General features: G+C 36.3%; 1 protein-coding gene across 4 annotated transcripts in view; it reads right to left on the reverse strand.

Annotated features, from left to right (window-relative positions):
• Positions 1-13,636, reverse strand: part of IL18RAP (interleukin 18 receptor accessory protein) — a 35,786-nt gene extending 22,150 nt beyond the window's left edge. Inside the window, exons 1-7 of one of the 4 annotated variants that reach the window (XM_021925143.2) lie at positions 10,144-13,636; positions 9,849-9,999; positions 8,994-9,226; positions 7,954-8,006; positions 6,645-6,814; positions 5,854-6,178; positions 5,572-5,758 (exon numbers count right to left, since the gene is read on the reverse strand). In XM_021925143.2, coding sequence (XP_021780835.2) covers positions 5,572-5,758; positions 5,854-6,178; positions 6,645-6,714 — 582 coding nt within the window. In that variant the 5' untranslated portion in view covers positions 6,715-6,814; positions 7,954-8,006; positions 8,994-9,226; positions 9,849-9,999; positions 10,144-13,636. Of the gene's footprint in view, positions 1-5,571; positions 5,778-5,853; positions 6,179-6,644; positions 6,815-7,953; positions 8,007-8,993; positions 9,227-9,848; positions 10,124-10,143 lie in introns of those variants that run through there. The other 3 variants (XM_031655409.1, XM_021925142.2, XM_021925146.2) reach the window with 3 other exon arrangements.
• Between the last annotated feature and the right edge of the window lie 6,499 nt (positions 13,637-20,135).

The raw sequence follows: 20,135 nt of genomic DNA on the forward strand, positions 1-20,135 counted from the left end.
AAACTTCAAAAATTGGCCTTGAATTATGCTTTTGACCAAATGGACCTGACAGACATATACAGAACATTCTATCCAACAGCAGCAGAATACACATCCTTCTCAAGTACACATAGAACATTTTCCAGGAAGGATATGTTCAGCTACAAGATAAGTCTTAACAACTTTAAGAAAATTGAAATCATATCAAGTGTCTTTTTGGGTTACAAAGGCATAAAGGTAGAAATCTAAAAGCAGAAAATATCTTGGAAAATATGCACACATGCAGAAATGAAACAAAATGCGCCTAAACAACCAATGGGATAAAGAAGAAATAAAAAGTAAGTTAAAAAATAACTTCAGACAAACAAAAGTCAAAACACAATGTACTAAAACATGTGGGATGCAGCAAAAGCAGTCCTGAGGGAAATTTATAGCAATGAATGTCTGTATCAAAACACAGGAAAGATTTCAAATAAAAAATCTAATGATACACCAAAAGATGTTAGAAAAAGGGTAATAAATTAAGCCCAAAGTTTGCAGAAGAAAGGAAATAACAAAGATAAAAGCAGAAATAAATGAAATAGAGATTAGAAAAACAATAGGAAAAATGAATGAAACTAAGAGTTGGTTTATTGAAAAAACTAAAAACAAAATCAACAAACTCTTAGCTAGACTAAGAAAAAAGAGAAAACTCAAATAGATAAAATCAGAAATGAAAGAGGAGACATTACAATCAATATCACAAAAATACAAAGGATTATAAGAAGCTACTATGAACAATTATATGCCAATAAAATGAATAACTTAAAAGAAACAGCTATATTCCTAGACACATACAACCTACCAAGATCATAAAGAAATAGAAAATCTAAACAGACCAATAATGAATCAGGAGTCTGAATCAGTAATAAAACTTCAAGCTAATTTTATGAAGCAAGCATCACACTGATACCAAAGCCAGAAAAGGGTATTACAAGAAAATTACAGGTCAGTATCCCTGAAAAATACAGATGCAAAAATCCACAACAAAATATTCATCCCCAAATTCAACCATACATTAAAAGAATCATTCACCATGATCAAGTGGGATTTATCCCTGGGATGCAATTCAGTACACACAAATCAATAAATATGATAGACTACATTAATAAAATGAAAGATAAAAACCATATCTCAATAGATGCAGAAAAATCATTTGACAAAATTTAACATCCTTCATGTAAAAACCCTCAACCAATTAAGCATAGAGGGAATGTACCTCAATACAACAAAGGCCATATATGACAAACCCATAGCTAATGTCATACTCAATTGTGAAAAGTTGAAATCTTTTCCTCTAAGATCGGATTAACAAAACAAGAATGTGCATTCTTACCACCTCTTTTCATCATAGTACTGGAAGTCCTAGCCAGAGCAATTAGGCAAGAGAAAGAAATAAAAAGCATTTTAGTAGAAAAACAAGTAAAATTGTCTTTATTTGTTGATGGCACGATTTCATCTGTAGAAAACTCTAAAGACTCCACCAAAAAACTGTTAGAAGTGATAAATGAATTCATTAAAATCGCAGGACATAAAATCAACATATAAAAATCAGTAGTGTTTCCCTGTACTGATAATGAACTGTCTGCAGAAAAGGAAATTAAGTAAACAAGCCCACTTACCATATGAACCAAAATAGTAAAATAGTTGGATATAAATTTAACCAAGAAGGTAAAGGACCTATATACTGAAAATGATTTTAAAAACCAACAAAAGGAATGGAAGAAAACACAAATAAATATAAAGGTATCCTGTGTCCATAGATCGGAAGAATTAATATTGAGAAAATGTCCTTACTACTCAAAGTGATCTATGCATTCAAAACCAACTCCTTTGTTATTTTTTACAGAAATACAAAAAACTATCCCTAAATTCATATGGAACTACAAAAGACCCCAAATAACCAAAACAATCTTGAGCAAAAAGAACAAAGCTAGATGTTTCACACTCCCTGATTCCAAAATATATTGCAAAGCCATTTAAATCAAAACAGCATGGTACTGGCATAAAAACAGACACATCAACAAATGGAATATGATAGCCCAGAAAGACACCTACACATTTGCAGTCAATATATTTAAAAAAAAAAAAAAAGAAAGAAAACAACACCATGCCAAGAACACACAACAGGGAAAGGATTATCTCTCCAATAAATGATGTTAGGAAAACTGATTGTCTACAGGGAGAAGAATGAAATTGTATCTCATAGCACCTATGATCCATCAATTCAAAATGGATTAAAGAATTAAATATAAGATCTAAAGTTGTAAAACTTCTAAAAGAAAACATAGGCGGAAAGCTCTACAGCATCGTTATGGGCAAATGTTTTTTTGAATATGAACTTGAAAGCACAGGCAACAAAAACAAAAATAGACAAATGATATAGCATAAAACTAAAAAGCTTCCGTGTAGCAAAGGAAACAATCAATGGAGTAAAGAGACAACCCACCAAATGGGGAAAATATTTACAAGCCATATATCTGATAAGGAGTTAATATCAAGAATATATAAGGAAATCAAACACTGCATTAGCAAGAAAACAAATAGCCCATTTTAAAAATAGGCAAGAGATCTAAAAAGGTAGTTCTCAAAAGAAAGGATGCAAATGACCAACAACTATATGAAAAAATGCTGAGTATCACTAATAATCAGAGAAATACAAATTGAAACCACAACAACATATGACCTCACACTTTGTTAGAGTGGCTTTTATAAAAAAAAAAAAAAAAAAAAATCTGTTACACACTGTTGGTACAAATGTAAATTAGTACAGCCATTATGAGAAACTCTATGAAGACTCATTAATAAAAACTAAAAATAGAACTACCATATGATTCAGCAATCCCACTTTTGGGTACATATCCAAAGAGATTGAAATCAATACAGCAAAGGGTTAACTATGCTCCTGTGCTTACTGCAGCACTATTCCCAATAGCCAAGATATGGCATCAACCTCAGTGTCCATCAACAGAGGAATGAACAAAGAAAATGTGGTACACGTACACAATGAAATACTATTCAGCCTTTACAAAAGGAAATTCCATCATGTGGGACAAACACGAATAAACTTGGAAAACTATGCAAAGCTAAATAAGCCAGGCACAGAAAGAGAAAAGCTGCAATATCTCACTCATATATAGAACTTTAAAAAGTTGAACTCATAGAAGTGGAGAGTAGAATGATGATTAGTGGGGCCTTGGTTGGTGGGGAGAAGAGGGTGAGCAGGGAAATACTGGTCAAAGAGTACAAAGTTTCAGAGATAGGAGGAATAAGTTTTCAGACATATTTCACAGCAGGATAACTATAGCCAATAATATTGTATTGCACATTTCAAAATAACTAAGAGAGTAAGTTTCAAATGCCCGTCCACAAAAAATAAGTAAGCAAGGTGATGTATGTGTTAATTAGCTTAAATTAATCACTCCACATTGTATACGTATATCAAAACATCACATTGTATCCTGTAAATGTATACAGTTATGATTTGTGAATTAAAAATAATTTTAAAATAAAGAAGTTGGAAAATATTTTCAAAACAGTCTGCAAGCCTGTTTTTAATTTGCCAATTAAAAATATTGTGGAATGCTCCAGAGGCTCCAAGCCCAGGGATTTATTTCAGTTGTATACTCTGCATATCTGGTGGGTAATCCCTGGTCAGCAGTTTCATTTGAATTCAATAAAGCCATGTTTTCATTCTCTCAGCCAGTGTCAGCTTCATCTATTCAGAGATGGGTCATAGGTATGACCCACCCACCACCTGAGAATCTGGGGGTTAGCATGAAGGAAAAAGGTAGTAGATGTTTTTTCCTGCCTAATGCCATCATTTTTAGTGATGTACTACTGCCATAAGGTCTGTGATTTCCAGGTTACTATGTGCTTGTGTGTGCATGTGCGTGTGTGAGTGCACATGCACATATGTGTAATTCACACAACCAGGACCTGTTCCAATCTGTATCTGAGGTACAATTTTAATAACAGCCATTGTTCACCTATCCTTAGGGTAGCTGCCTGTCCACCATTAAACACCTGTTGACATTTGCAGTCAAAGCCCCAGGGAAGTGAAACAGAGCTTCCTTTTGTGAATGTCATGCAGTTTTAGGGTTTAGTTTATAAAAGTAATATTTGCAGATAGCTGGAAACTATTATGCAACTTGTGCTCGCCTGAAAACTAAAAATTTATAACTTTCACTTCAGGTGTATGATCATTGAAAAGCCAAGCACATTTTCATCTGAAATAATGGGGACAGGACTGCTTTACTGGCCTGAGAACAGCCCACCAAGACAAGACAGCTGCCATCCTGGGTGACAGATACTTTGAACCAAAGGAAGTTTTGTTCTTGAGAGAGAAGTGAAAATAATGAACAAAACTATTGGCTCTTCTTACTAACCTCATTTTAGAGGTTATGAAATGAATGTTTCTGAAATTAGGGTTTTATTGAGACCAGCATTCTTTCAGTGTCATATAAAAACACAAACGTGAGACCATACCTCATGCCATTCGTCTTCCCTGTATATTTATTTCTGTAAAGGATGTGATAACATCTGTCCTCCTATTAGCATGGAGTCTCAGGAATCAAGTAGGGAAATGTCTCCTCATACCATGGTAACTGTATCCCCAGGAGACTCTCATTGTTAAAATTTGGGATGCATTAAACCATTAGATAAACATAACTCATCTTTCTGACTTTAATCAGTAGCAATTTAGAATGATATTTTTATATTAACAAACACATATATTATGAGGTTGAATACAAAATTGTGCATAATTTTGAAGACAAATTATTGGACTTCAAATAGTTATTGCAATTGTAGGAAGCGATTTAGATTCTACTCCTGGATTCCACCACCCAAGAGTCAACTGACAGGGGGCCCTGTTGGAGGAGATGGTTAGGCAGCATTTCGTCATCTGGTAGCACTTGGAAACGCTATAAAACCCGACGGAAATATGAAGTTCTTCTGTTATGGGAGTTCACGTACATGTGGTTCATAGCTCAAAGTCATTGTGAAACTTGCTCTTGTTCCCTTTTTCTCTTAGCACTGTACTCCTTTCCATCATCTCACCTGCGCAAGACATCTGTCACTGAGGTCCACCTTGGATTTGTCCTAACTGTCCTCCAAGAGCTGTCCTTTTGGGAATGTATTTCAGGCTCCCATATCTTTCACAAACCCTTCAAGACTTACGTGTTGGATGCTCTCTTCCCCTTTGCAATGCCTGTTGCTTTCCGAAGACAGTGAAAATGAGTGAACCTATCTTCCTACATTAGCAGGTGTTAGTAGGTTTATGTCTTAACCTCATGTGTAGTACACTTGCATTTTAGAAGTTTTTCTAGTGTTGATCAAAAGGATGCCTCTAATAATTAGAATATCAAGTTCTGTGGCTTCCCAGGGGACACGATTATTTTAGAAAGTCAGATCTCCTGCAGTGGCATAGGACCAGTTTTTGAGAAGCTGTAGACCCCAGATTCTCAAACACGGTTTTCCATGAAAAAAACCCATGAAGATGATAACGTAAAAACAACACTCTTACATTAATTTTAGAGAATTCACTCTTACCTTGTACCAGGTTACCTCTGGACTTTGTGCATCATCACGTTGGCAGCTGAGACTGGGGCAAGAAATAGAGCCGGTGCTCCCGAGAAGTAGGTCTTGCTTATGTGATGCAGAATTCTCACAGGATGCATTTGACTGGGGCTTAACTTCTAAAATCATCTTGACACAACAGGCTACATCGTAGGGGCTCCTAGGAAATTAACAAGATCCTGTGAACATAGATATTTTGTCTAGATAATAGAGGATTTGGAAACATTTTCAGATAGAAATACATTTGGAACGTACTTAATCATCTTGGGTCTACAAATATATGACCCAGTATTATTCACCCCTGGGGTCAAAAAACGAAGAGTGCATTTGTCCTGAATGATGTGAGGATAGCTTTTCCTAATGTCCTCTAATGGGTCTCCATTCGAAGGTTGTCGGTACCATTGGACATCAGGTAGGTCCTTACTATCCGTGAAGGGCAGGTGGTCAGGGACTTGTGTTGGTGAGAGTCGACTTCTGTGGCAGAAATGTGATTTCTGTGGCTCTGGTAAATCACAAAATAAGACAAATTCCTCTTCACTTCTTGTAGAATATGTCCAAAGGAGTTTTTTTGTGGAACAACCTGAAAATCATAATAAACAGAACAACACGGAAACACATTAGAAAATGGAATTCTAGCTTACATTTACATCTAGTACTTGATCTAACAAGAGATTAAGCTTCCTTGTGTGTCTTTCTTCTTCACTGTCCATTTTGTAGGGGAAAGGAAGTGCCTGTTCTAATTCCCTCCCAGTGGACTCCAGCATCACCAGCAGCAGCCCTGGTTTCCTGGAAAAGACGGTAGAACCCTGGCTTATCCCTCTTCAGCTGCTCTCACTGAACACTCAACTACAGTAACAGGGTACCTGCTCAATGCTTGGTATCAGCTGAAAGCTGTTCACCCCAATAATTCTCCTCTCAGTCCCTTTTTAGCAGTAGGATGGAAAGGTTGTGTATTAATATGTCATGCTGCTGATATATCAGGTTATCCATCACTTTACGTTTGACCACAGACCCACAGTGCTAACATGAAAAGTGAAAATTCCTACCTGAAATATTAAATCCTTTAATTCTCTCTCCTGAGACAAGCCAAAGAAACATCCAGCCCAAATAGAGCATTGTTCTCCCATGTTCCTGTCATCACTCCAATAATTTCATTCCATTGCTAGAGTAGAGTGTTTTGAGATTCAGAACTCTGCCCTGCGTATCCCCTTCATTTCTGTAAATCAAGAAATGGGAAATGAAGAAATCAGAACCGGTGACCGAAGTGCAACTTACACAGGAAGCTTTGAAAGGGCAGGTCCTACCCAAACCGGCCTTCACATGCCTCTAACTTACGTGGGTATTTCCAATTGTGTGGAACAACCTTTTCAATTGTGTCATTTCTTACAAATCATCTTAAGCTCCCGATATCCCTAGGCTCTATGTAGTGTGTTCTTTTAATGCCATTTTCCCCTCATTAATCTTTTTTGTCTCATGTGCTCACCTAGCATGTATATTTCCATGAGTAATTTGGAAAGAGTTATGTTTAACTTTTCCTGAAAAAAATGACGCACATTGAATAAAAATGCCAGATTGTTCACGGTTAGGAAATCTAGAGATATAGCTCCTACTGATAAAATTTGAGAATGTTTGCACATACTACTCTGTATATATGGTCTCCCCACTTGCCTTTCCCTTGTCCACAAAGTCCCTGGAAGAACAATCCTCCAGCTCCATCACCAGACACATCTTCCTAAGAAGCAAGCCTGAGCATCTCATTTCCATGCCCAAGACGCCACCAGCTCCCACCACCCATGTGATGAAGCACAGATTCCAGAGCACCATGGACAAACCCTGTAGCGTTTGGCTCTCTCATGTCTTATCTCTGATTTTTTCCTTGGAGAGTCGTTCCCTGACCACCTGGATAAAGAAGCTCCTCCCTCCCTTCTTGCCAACAACCCTCTCTCTTGCTTCTCATTTTAGATGACTTCTGTCTTAGCACACATTATTGCCTGAAAATATCTTATTCCTAAAACTTCTCCCCAACTAGAATATAAGTTCCATCCCAGCAGGAACTGAGTTTGTCTTTCTGAGTCCTGCGGCCTCCCTCCAGGAATGGTGCCTAGCTAATAACAAGAGCTCAGTAACGACTTGTTCAGGATTTAACCGTGCTGCCGTAGATGGGTTGTTCCTTACACCTTGTCCTCCCAGTAGATTGGGAGATCCTGAAGAGCAGAGATTATTCCTCTGGCACTCGCCTAGGGTCAGGAGATATGATTTCTGAAACACGATCTCTGCTTACTTTTTCAGAAATGATAAACACTTCCAGAGTCGTCAGAGCAAACACATTGCAATCTACTATGGCAATTCACTTACTGTGTGACTCCAGTTAAATCACGTGGTCTCTTTCTGGACTTCAGCTTTCTTGCCTGCAAGATAAAATGTCTGTACTGTATCAGTACTTCCTCCACCTTAGAATGAGGGAATCAGAATTTCTGATGTTTAAGTCAGGATATTTGTAATTTTTTAAAAAGCGCCCTGACTTGTAAATCATAAGGCCAGATGATTGCTAAGATCATTCCAGCTCTACCATCTTGCAATTTATGTCCAAATGTCCAAGCCTATAGCAAATTAGTCACCACGACGCCCAGCGGTCTCCAGCCCTCAGGAATTTCTGCCAACCTTGAGATGAGAGATACTGCCTAGGATGCAGCCACCCACCCACCGGCCTCAGACCTCCGGCTGCCTGGGGCTGATTTCAGACTTCAGCTTTCACTCTGGGACAGTGTTTCTCAAATCATCTTGATTATAATAATCACATGAAACACTTATTACAAATGCAGATTTTTGGGCTTCCCGAGGACTTATTAAATCAGATTCTCAAGGAGAAGAACAACGGAACCTACATTATAAACAAGCGTCAGAGCCACCATGCTCATCCAGGAGACATCTTTGAGAAGCCCTGCTCAGGGATAAGCATAGAGCTTGCGGAGGTGGGTCAGTGCTGAGTCACAGTAGCTGTTGCCAGCATTGTGGGCAACTGACCGATGTGAGCCCAAGCCCATTCTGGAAGTCTCATTTATGTGGGACAATGCGCCCACACTGTGTGGCTTGCTTGTTAATATCTACCTTTTGAAGGCCGTCTAATATCTAAGTGATGTCTTCCATGCTGCCGTCACTAACATGCTTCACTGAATCGGAAGGAGCCACACAAATGCAGAGGACATCATTTATTGAGCACTGGACAACTTAAGCCAAAGCAAGCCTCAGACTCTGCTTATGGGAATAAAATAATGTGGCCCTCATTTACTTTCTGTAAAGTGAAGCGGAGCACTGTCCTTCTCGTATTACAGATGGACAACCAAGGCTCGCATTGCTTGGAATGGCAGTGCCCATTCTCAGTGATAATCACATACCTGGTAAGTATTAGCAGGGGGATTCATATCTAGGTATAGAGGGTCTCAAAGCTTCTGATTTCCCCATCACCATACGCTGTCCTTCACAGAAGGAACTGAGAGTCTAACAGCACTGGGAGAATCTACAGAATCTCTTCAGTTATTTTCCAGATGCGTTTTTGGAGAATCACGTATCTTTTGTCAGAGGATGAAGATTTCCCTTTCAGTTGTCAAGTCCACACCTTCAGCTGTCTCTGGGAGAAATAATGAGCTAAACTTTCCCCACAAAACTTTGTGGTGGGAAACGGGGAAGAGAGAGAAAAGTGCTGGAGAAAGCAGTGTCAACAGGGATCTGAGGCCCAGGGAGAGAAATATCACCATCAAAGGCAGACTTAAACCACTTTACACAGAGAACACCTGCAGACAGAGATTTGGTCTCGTGTAATAGTGACAGTATTTAATTCAACTAGTATCATTATGATTCTCAGATGGTCCGTGGTGGCTTTAGACCCCATTGTCTAGGGATAACAGAAAATGAAGCCATAGTGCCTGCCATCAAAGATGTCACAGTTAAGTTTAAATGGGCATTCAAATTTGGCAAACATCTTGAATTTCTCTGCTCTTAGCCCTTCCTGTAAAATGCTCAAAGCACTATAAACAGGTTTATTTTATAACCACCTCTTTTTTTAGTGAAGACTCCATATATATGGAGATGAAAATTCTGTTAGTAAATAACCCATTTGTTATTCTAAAATAGTTCTTGAAAAGTAATTGTGTTAGCAATTCATTTTTAAAATTATTTAAACTCTTTTCCCAACTTATATTTTCTGGTTAGGAAATCTAGTGGGGGGAAAAAAAAAAGTACCACTCTCTTACCTTTATTTCCTGCTCTTAAGACATAAAAAAAAGAGGAAGGAACTTCAAGTCCTTATTTCAGTGACTGCCGGCTTTTGTATCTGAAGGAAAATATGTGAGAATATCCGTTTTCAAAGGGTTCTGCTATATTTCTTCCTATCCAGAGAGATACCTGGAGAAGACACAGTAGCCATGTAACTCGCATCAGCTCAAAAATAATGGGTTATAACTGGATGAAAAAGGAAAACCTTATTTTGTAAATGACCATTGACACTGTGAAATGGATGGTCACACAGAGGAAAATCAAATAAACTACCTCTTTCCTAGGAAATGCTCTGAAGAAGAAGCATCTAAAACTCTTCTCTGACCAACCTCCTTGACGAGATAAAGTTTGTGGTTGGGTTTAGTTGAAAGAGTGAGTAAGCTGGTTTCCTTTACAGGAATTTCCTGTGAAGAATATTAACTCTCAACTCAATTTCTCAACTGTGGGTTTTGTTTTTCTTCTTGTAAAACCAACCTCCAAAAGTGTGACCTTTGAGATTAACACTAAAGCCTATTTTGTGATTAACTTTCTAATTTTGAAAAAGAAAAATTACCTCTCCAACACCAATTTTATAAAGAAATAATTTATTGATGCACAAAGGAAAATACATTTAATGTCTAAATTACTGGGGTTTTTTTGTTCCTATTGAAAGACAGTTTCAGAATATAACATATAATTGAAAACTCCATTGTTCCTTTGCTACAGCAACTGAAACCATTCAATACTTCAAACACTCTGAGACCACAATAGTCATAACGAGTTTTGTCTAGAAACCATCTTGGTTAAGTCTAGATAACATCCTCCGTCAAGAGTCCAGTATTCGAATAAAGGTAAGGCTGGCACAGCTGAGCACATCAAAGCTCCAGGCTGCTTCTACATATATATAGAGAGAGTAACATGAAATACAAATGAAAACTAAATTTACTTTGGCGTGAAAGCAAAATAAGTGTTTACCTGAGGTGAGGGTAGGAGGATACAAGAAGAATTAGTAACTGTAGACAGAAAGAAGCCCCCAAAAGGTATCTACTACTGGTCATGAGTCTACCTAGGATTCCGAGAGGATGAGGGTTTGTGCCACACCTATTCCAAGAGTGGTAACAAGGAGCAGTGAAACAGACGCTCCAGGTACGTGATGCTTCAGGCTTACAATGTCATGTGGGAACAGGCCCAGTAATAAGAACAAGGGCAGGAGACCTGGGAACTTTTGGAGAAATGAGGTTGAACGAATCAAAAAGGCTAATAATAAGGTGTTGTTTTTGGTAAGTGTTCAATAACCATTGAATGGAACTATATTCAAGTGAATGGGGGTTTGGAAGCTGTCCTTGTGAAGTTTCAGAGATCTTGATGCAGACCTCGAAACTGCATCTAAAGTTATTGTATTAGGCCATGCTTGCATTGCTATAAAGAAATACCCAAGACTGGGTAATTTCTAAGAAAAGTGGTTTAATTGGCTCATGGTTCCACAGGCCGTACAGAAAGCAGAGTGGCATCTGTTCCTGGGGAAGCCTTAGGAAGCTTTCAATCTTGGCAGAAGGCAAAAAGAGAGCAGTCACATCACATAGTGAAAGCAAGTGCAAGACAGGGGTGGATGCAACCCACTTTTAAACTACCAGATCTCACTCACTGTCGTGTGGACAACACCAAGGGGATGGTGCTAAACCATCATAAGAAACCTGACCCCAGTGATCAGATCACCTCCCACCATGCCCTACCTCCAACGTCAGAAATTACAATCTAATGTGAGATTTGTGCAGGAACTAATATACAAACTATTTCAGTTATTTAGTTGTCTCCTAAAGTGAATTTGATCACTTTAATAGTTTGAACAGGGCTTACAGGAAATGGAAAGTCTAGCTGTAGACATTGTGGAGCTAGTCTCCAAGCTGCCATCAATTCTTCCACCACCTCCTCACAAAGCCATTTACTTCCATGTGCATTTTGTTTCTCACATCAACAGATAAAATGTAGTTTCTCTGTCCTTGAATGTAGGCTGACTTTGTGATTTGCTGTTGATGAAAAGAACACAGTGGAAGTGACACTGTTGCCAGTTGCAGACCGGTTCTTAAAAGATCTTCAGCTTCCAATTCCTCTTTTGGGAGCCAGACACCAGGTAACAAGCCCAAATATCCTGAGATCACCTTACTGTAAAGAAGTCTAAGCTAGGCAGGTTGTGAGAACAGGAGAGAAAGAGATGCTTGGCCAGGCCCCAGATGTTCTAACCAACCCAGCTTCAAGCATGTGAGTGAACAGCTGCAGCAGATGTGACATAGAGAAGAACAGCTCAGCTGAGCCCAACCTAGATTGCAGCATTGTGAAAAATAATACATTGTTAAGTTTAAGTCACTATGTTATGTTTAAGTCACTAAATTTTGGGGTAGTTTGTTAGACAGCAATAGATGATGGAAAAATATGTTATCCTGTTACTGTTGGCCAAATGAATTCTATTTCACTTGAGATGAATTCCTGGATGAAATGCAAATGAGTCCATTTGGTGAATTTATGTTTCAAATCATGTTGTGCGTACCTATTATTTTCTCAGAAATATGGTTCAAGGAGAAATAAAACACTTTTTTGACTTCCAACGATTCATATTTTTGAGAGAGAAATAATTATAGTGCGTAGTCGTGAATCTAATCCAAGAAACATATACTGTCCGTCTTCTACCTGCAAGATCTTTTGCTGGTTGACCTAAAAACGTGCTGAGTCATAATTAATATAAGTAAATACTTTATTTGGGCAGCGTTTGAGGATCACATTGTGGGACCATAGATTCAAGTTGTTCTGAATATATACTCCGATTAGCAGCAGTTGTATGTAGATTTTTAAAAGACAATAGGAGGCAGTTTCTAAGTTGTTTAGCAAGAATTACATTAAAATAACGTAAGCTATTGATTGGCTATCCATGGTATCTGTCTCATAATGTTCGAGAACCTGAAGATAACGAGTGAGGTAGCTAGTCAGAAACAAAATGACTTTAAACAATTGCCCTAGGCATGAGTGCAGTTGGGGGTGGGAGGTGGGGAGCATGGCTGAAGTCACATACTCATATCTCTCTAGGCCTAATAAAGTTTGCATACCTCAGAGAGCTCACACTACTCTGAGCTATTTTTCTTCTCTCTTTTCTCCCCTCTTTGATCAAAAATCTTCCCATGGAAGCATTGTTGATCAAACTCTGCTTAGGTTAGAATAATAGGCATCCTTCATCCCTTGGCTTCCCAAGGAAGGCTCATTCCTAGATAGATCTCAGTCAAGTCACTGATTTGTATAACTTCCATTGCTTGTTGAATTATCTCTAGTTTTTGAAGCTGTATGCTTTTGTTTTTCTTGGAAGAAATAAAGATATGAGAGATACATGGTGAAAACTATTTCACTGGGGATTCAATCCAAATTTTAGGAAAATAATAAAAACTCAAAAACAATTAATGGTCAGGGTTGTGATCTAATAACACGTATGCTACAATCTTCCTTGGAAACATAATTTTTCTCTCTCCAGCTTGCCATTTCTACCAAAGATAGAAGTAGTGTTTATCCCAGAACTGCATTATGTTAACCCTTCAAGGCTTAACAGTTGAGTTGAGGGAGCAGAACCTCTAAAGATTGTGTCACTGCACTCTAGCCTGGGTGACAGAGCAAGACTCTGTTTCAAAAATAAAAAAAAAAGATGAGTTGAGGGAGCAGAACCTCTAAACGTCACTTCTTATATGGTAATGCTAGACAAAGATATGCACAGCAGACCACAGGACAGGAGCTCTTAGCCAACCTGAGGACTGAAGGATGGCTTCTCGAGAGAATTCACTGAATTTTCATTATTTTTTTTTTAAACCTTAGGTATAGATGGTGAAGGCGATGAGCTCTAATATTTTCGTACTTTTCCCTAGACTTTCAATCCTCTGTCCCCACCGCCTGCTGCTCAACTCTCCCCTTGGGACATAGTTTCTCTAACAGCTCACTTACACGGTGGTTGTTTTCCCTCCCCGACTCCAGGCACCATTGGTTTCCAACCATTGCACCGCCCTCCTCCCTAAGAACCCCCAGCTTCAAATATCATGTCCTCGGGCTATCCCTCCCAGTATCCCTCCTTGCTGCAGTCATCCACAAAGCCCTGGGTCACTCTGCTTTATTCCCTGAAGAGTTTAGTTCTGGGTTAACTCTTACTCTTGCCAGAACTCTTCCTGTTTTGATTCTTGGTATTAGTATTGATATAGATGATCCGTTTAACGTCCCTTCTCTCAGTTCTTTGACTTCCTCTCCTCCAAAGCTCTTGTATTCCATCCTTACGTCACTATTTATTCCTGTAATCATAACCTAGACTTGTCATTGCTAATAATTGCTATGCCTCCATATTCCCAATTGAAAGCATCCTACTCCCTTGGCAATTACCTCCTATCATCCAACTTACTTTCCAAAATACTCAAATTCCAACATTCATTTCGTCACAAAAGAACCTTACATCGATCCTAACAAATTTTCAATGATCCCCTTCACGCTTGCATTTTCCAAATTAAATTCTATTGTTATTCATTATCAGTCCGTGAATAGTACAAAAAACAATTATTTGTATTCATTTAGTTAAATTTCTTTATGTCGTTCATTAATATGTTTTTAAATTCTCCACCAGAAATACATTTCTAGTGGACAATTAATGCATTCTCACATTAATGCATTTTCAATGCATTCAACATATTAGGAAATCTCCTTCCTAAAGACTGTCTGCCTGGAACTTGCTCTTCTGCTTAAATATGGCAAATGCACAATTTCCAGCATTGGATTTCCATTTATCATCAGTCTGGAGATCTGGAGATGCCTTCCACCATTTTCCTTAGCTGGATTCTGTTTCTCTAAAGCACAAAGTACTATATGTTCTCTTTATGGAGGACCACTTCTTCCAGGAGATCTCAGACAAAGTGACATTGAGGAAATACCTTGAGGCCTTACATGTCTGAAAATATCTATTTTATCCTCATAGTTGAATAACTGTTTGACTCAGTAGAGAAATTTAGGAGATAATGCCATTGTCTCCCAAATGTTAAGGCATTTCTGTCTCCATTTTGCTGAGTAATTAATTGGTGGGCCCTTTCAATCTGGAACTTCATATCATTCTATTTTCAGATACTTTCTTATTTCCAAAAATATTATTTTTGTTTTTTATTCTCATTTTAAAGAGTGTCTGTTTATTGTCATTTTGTAGATATTCTATTACTTTAATTTAGACTAATTTGCAAATTCTTCTATTTTTTTTTTCTATTTTTATTTATTTAGCTCCTTGTTTTACATTCCGGGTAACACTTCATCATTTTCCAACCCTGATATTGTCTTTTCCACTTTAGTTAATTCATTTTTAATTTCCAAGTTATTTTTATTATGCTCTGAAGTAATATATTTTCTTGTCTCTCTGAAAATATTAAAGTTTGTTCTTTAAATATGGTTTTCCTTTGGCTTATCTCCATTTCCTCCAAGTTCCGTTTTGTTATTTGTTAATCTTGGCCTTTCATAGTAAAGAATTTTCTTAAATATGTAAGGATTTTTAACTGTCTACTAATATTTAATAATGACAAAGATTTTGCACACATACACACAACTGCAGACCAATCTTGCTTAGAAGCATATACACAAAGTCCTAAATAAAATACTATCACACAAAATACATATTTTTAAAATTCATTAGTATGAAGTGGTGTTTATCCCAGAACTGCAAAGTTGGTTTGATATTATGAAAACATTAATATTCTCTATGGAAAAAAACTATATGATCACCTCCAAAGTTGCAGAAAATTTGAACAAAAATAAACATTCATTTATGTTTTTTTTAAAAAAAACACTAAACATGTTGTTTAGTTTCCATGTGTTTGTAAAGTTTTTGAAAATTCTCTTATATTGATTTCTAGTTTTATACCATTGTACTCAGAAAAGATATTTGAAATGATTTTAATTTTCTTAAATTTTGTAAGACTTGTTTTGTGACTTACTGTATGATCTATCCTAGAGAATGTCCCATGTGCAGTTGAGAAGAATCTATATTCTGCAGCTGTTGAGTGGAATGTTCTGGAAATGTCTGTTACATCTATTTAGTCAGACTAAGAAAAAAAGTAGAGAAAACCAGAATAAATAAAATCAGAGACAAAAAAGGAAATGCCACAACCGATACCACAGAAATATAAAGGATCCTAAAAGGCTATTGTGAACAATTATACGCCAACAAATTGGATAAACTAGAAAAAATGGACACATTTCTGGACACATATAACCTACCATGAAGAAACAGAAAACCTGAAGAGATCAGTAACAAATAATAATATTAAATCAGTAAAAAGTCTTCCATCAAAGAAAAGCCCAGGAACTGATAGCTTCATTACTGAATTCTATGAAACATTTAAAGAATAACTAACACCAATTCCACTAAAACTGTTCTTTAAAAATTGAAGAGAAGGGAATACATTCAAACTCATTCTACAAGGCAAGCATTACCTTTATACCAAAATCAGACAAGGACACAATGAAAAAGGAAAACTACAGCCAATATTCCTGATACAATAAATGCAAAAATCCTCAACAAAATACTAGCAATCTGAGTTCAACGGCACATTAAAAAGATTTTTCACCATCATCAAGTGGGATTTAATCCAGGAATGTGAGGATGTTTCAACATATGCAAATCAATAAACATGATGTATCACATTGACGGAATGAAGGACAGAAACTGTATGATCATTCCAATAGATGCTGAAAAAGCATTTGACAAAATTTAACATTCCTTCATAGTAAAGCTCTCAACAAATTGGGAACAGAAGGTGTAGGTATGTCAATGCAATAAAAGCCATATATAAAACCCACATCAATGCAATAAAAACCATATATAAAAACCCACAACTAATATCATACTAGATGGGAAAAAATTGAAAACTTTTCCTCTAAGATCTGGAATGAGATAAGGATGTCCACTTTCACCACTTCTATGCAATATAGTACTGGAAGTCCTAGCCAGTGTAAACAAGCAAGAGAAATAAGTAAAAGGCATGAAAACTCAAAAGGAAGAAATGAAATTATCCCTGTTTCTAGACTGCGTGATAATGTGTATAGAAAACCCCAAAGAATCCACTAAAACATGGTGAGAACTAATCAATTCAGTAGAGTTGCAGGACATGAAATCAACATACAAAAATCAGTAACATTTTTATATCCAAATAGCAAACTGTTTGATAAAGGAATCAAGAAAACAATCCCATTTACAACAGCTACAAAAGAAATAAAATTCTTAGCAATAATTTAGCCAAGCAGGTGAAAAATCTCCACACTTAAAACTATAAAACATTGATTTAAAAAATTGAAGACCACAAAAAATATTGGAAAGGTGTTCCATGTTCATGGATTAGAATTAATACTGGTAAAGTGGAGAAAATATCTGAATAGCTATGTCTCAAAAGAAGACATACGAATGGTCAACAGACATATAAAAAAAATGTTCAATATCACTAATTATTAGGAAAATGCAGGTCAAAACTACAAAGAGATATAAACTCACCTCAATTCAAATGGCATATTGTCAAAGAGATAAAAAAATAACAAATGCTGGTACAAAAGTGGAGAAAGGGAAACTCTTATTTACTATTGGTAGGAATGTAAATTAATACAGCCATTATGGAAAGCAGTATTAAGATTCCTCAAATAATTGAAAAATAGAACTACCGTATAATTCAGCAATCCCACTGCTGAGTATATATCCCCCCAGTGAAATGAAATCAGTGTGTTAAACAGATATCTGCACTCTCATGTTTATTGCAACAGTATTTGCAACGGCCAAGATATGGAATCAATCTAAGTGTCTATCAGTGAATGAATGCATAAAGTAAATGAAGTATGTATATACAATAAAATATTATTTATCCAATTAACAAAAAGAAATCCTGTCATTTGCCACATGTATAAACCTGGAGGACATTATGTTAAGTGAAATAAGCCAGGCACAGAAAGGTGAATACCACATTAACTCAGTCATACATGGAATCTAAAGAAGTTGATCACATAGAAGTAGAGAGTTAGGATAGTGGTTACCACAGGCTGGGAAGCAGAGGGATAGGGAGAAATTGGTTAATAGATACAAAAGTACAGTTAGGAGGGGTAAATTTTGGGGTTCCATTGCACATAGGATGACTATGGTTAACATGATGGTATTATATATTTTAAAATAGCTAGAACAGAGGGTTTTAAATGTCCTGATCACAAAGACATGATAAATGTATGACGTGATGGATATGCTAAATACCCTGATTTCAGTTTTAATAATGTATACATGTATGAAAATATCACAGTGTACCCCATAAATATGTACAATTATTATGTGTCAATTTAAAACACATTGACCAATGGAACGGAATAGATGGTCCAGAACTAGGTCTAATAGGATATGGAAATTGAATAGACATTAAATGGGTATCTTATATTAGTGGATTAAAAAATGACCATTTTAAGAGGTGATGTTGTGATAAGTACACAGACATATGAAAACAATGCAATGGATCAATTTCTCAGACTAAACACCATAATAAATTCCAAATGGATTGAAGATTTAAAGTGAAAACTGAGTCCATATCAGTATTGAAAGAATGGATTAATTCTTTTAAAATCTGGGAATGAATAAATACCAAAAGCAAAAAACAAACAAACAAACAAACAAAAAAAAAAACAAAAAAAAAAACTGGAAGACAATTGCAATTTACATCATAAAGTCTTAATGTGTCTAACATGTAAAAACCTTCCCACAATGGCAATGAAAGAGATCAAAATCTCTATAGAGAAATGGGCCAAAGCTAAGGGACAAGCACTCCTAGACATTGATGGTAAGAATACAAAATGTTACAACCCCTAAAAGATGAATTGGGCAATATGGAGCAAAAGTACATATGTATTACCCTTTGACCCAGCAATCCTATGTCTAATATCCCAAAAATATTCTAGGGAAAAAGCACGAAATATGCATGCATAAGACTTCTTTGTAACATAAATTGTAAGAGCAGAAGACTGGAAATATTTGGGACTGGTTGAATAAAGCATGGTACAGCCACACAATGGTATACCATGTATCTGTATAAAAAAGTATTTCTCAGAAATAGTTCCATGTACAATTATGGAGTGATCTGTAGAATATATTATCAAGTGGTAAAATCAAGAGGAGACATTTGTATATAATATCTGCCATTTATCTGTAAGAGGTGACAAGAAAAAAATGCATGAATATTTACTTACATAAAAATATAGAAGGATAAATCAATATCATTTTGAAAAACGTTTTTGCCCTATTATAAAATGAAATAAAATTTTAAAAATCAATTCCTAAAAATCAAAACAAAACAAATAAATATGTTTAACTGACAAAAACACAATAAGAGGAATAATTTCAAATAACTTTAGAATACAATGATGACTATATTATAGTGAAATATTCTCAAGGGATAAAATGGTTCAAAAATGTTTTCAACTGTTTTTAGGAAACAAAATATTAATGGATGTGTTGGTATTATAATTCTTTGAAATATATGCATATTGGATGTATGTACATTGTGGGATAAAGCAAATTAACAATTATGTTGATGCCACTGGGAACTGGAATTTTCTGCATGGCAGTGTTTCCAATGTAAAATTGATGAGGCTAAGTAAAACCTGTGGTCCTAAATTTAAATTGGACTTTTCAGTATTAATTTAGAATTCATTTAATGGATGTATATGTATTTCCTTGTTGTATCTACTTAGAAAGCCTAGAAACATTGACTTAAGAGTGTGCAACTGTTAGACCCAAATTGTGGTCTCTAAAAACAATTTCTCACTGAAAGGAACCATGGCTCCTTAGAGAAATGGCTTTGTCTGGGACTAAGAACAGAACAAGTGTGGAACACCATCCCGTATCAGAAAATCACAACAACAAAATTAGGAAATGATCATACTACAGTAGAGTCAAAAGAACTTAGGAATCAACTTGAAGATGGCCAAAGACAGACAATTTTAGTGTTAGAAAATGATTGTTAATTTTGTTAAATGTTGGCAATTGTGATTTTGAAGATAGGCATCTATTTACTGGAGGTGCACGCACAAGTATTCAAGAGTAATATCATCATGATGCAAGAAACCTATAACAAAAACATCCAGTATGAAAAAAAGATAGGGATAAATTAAATATGGGAAAATATTAACAGTCTTTGAGTATGGAGTGTAGATATATGAATATTTGTTGCATATTTCCTTCTACTTCGTATGTTTCAAATGTTTCATAATAA

The sequence above is a fragment of the Papio anubis genome, chromosome 14 (assembly GCF_008728515.1).
Source record: "Papio anubis isolate 15944 chromosome 14, Panubis1.0, whole genome shotgun sequence".
NCBI lineage: Eukaryota > Metazoa > Chordata > Mammalia > Primates > Cercopithecidae > Papio > Papio anubis.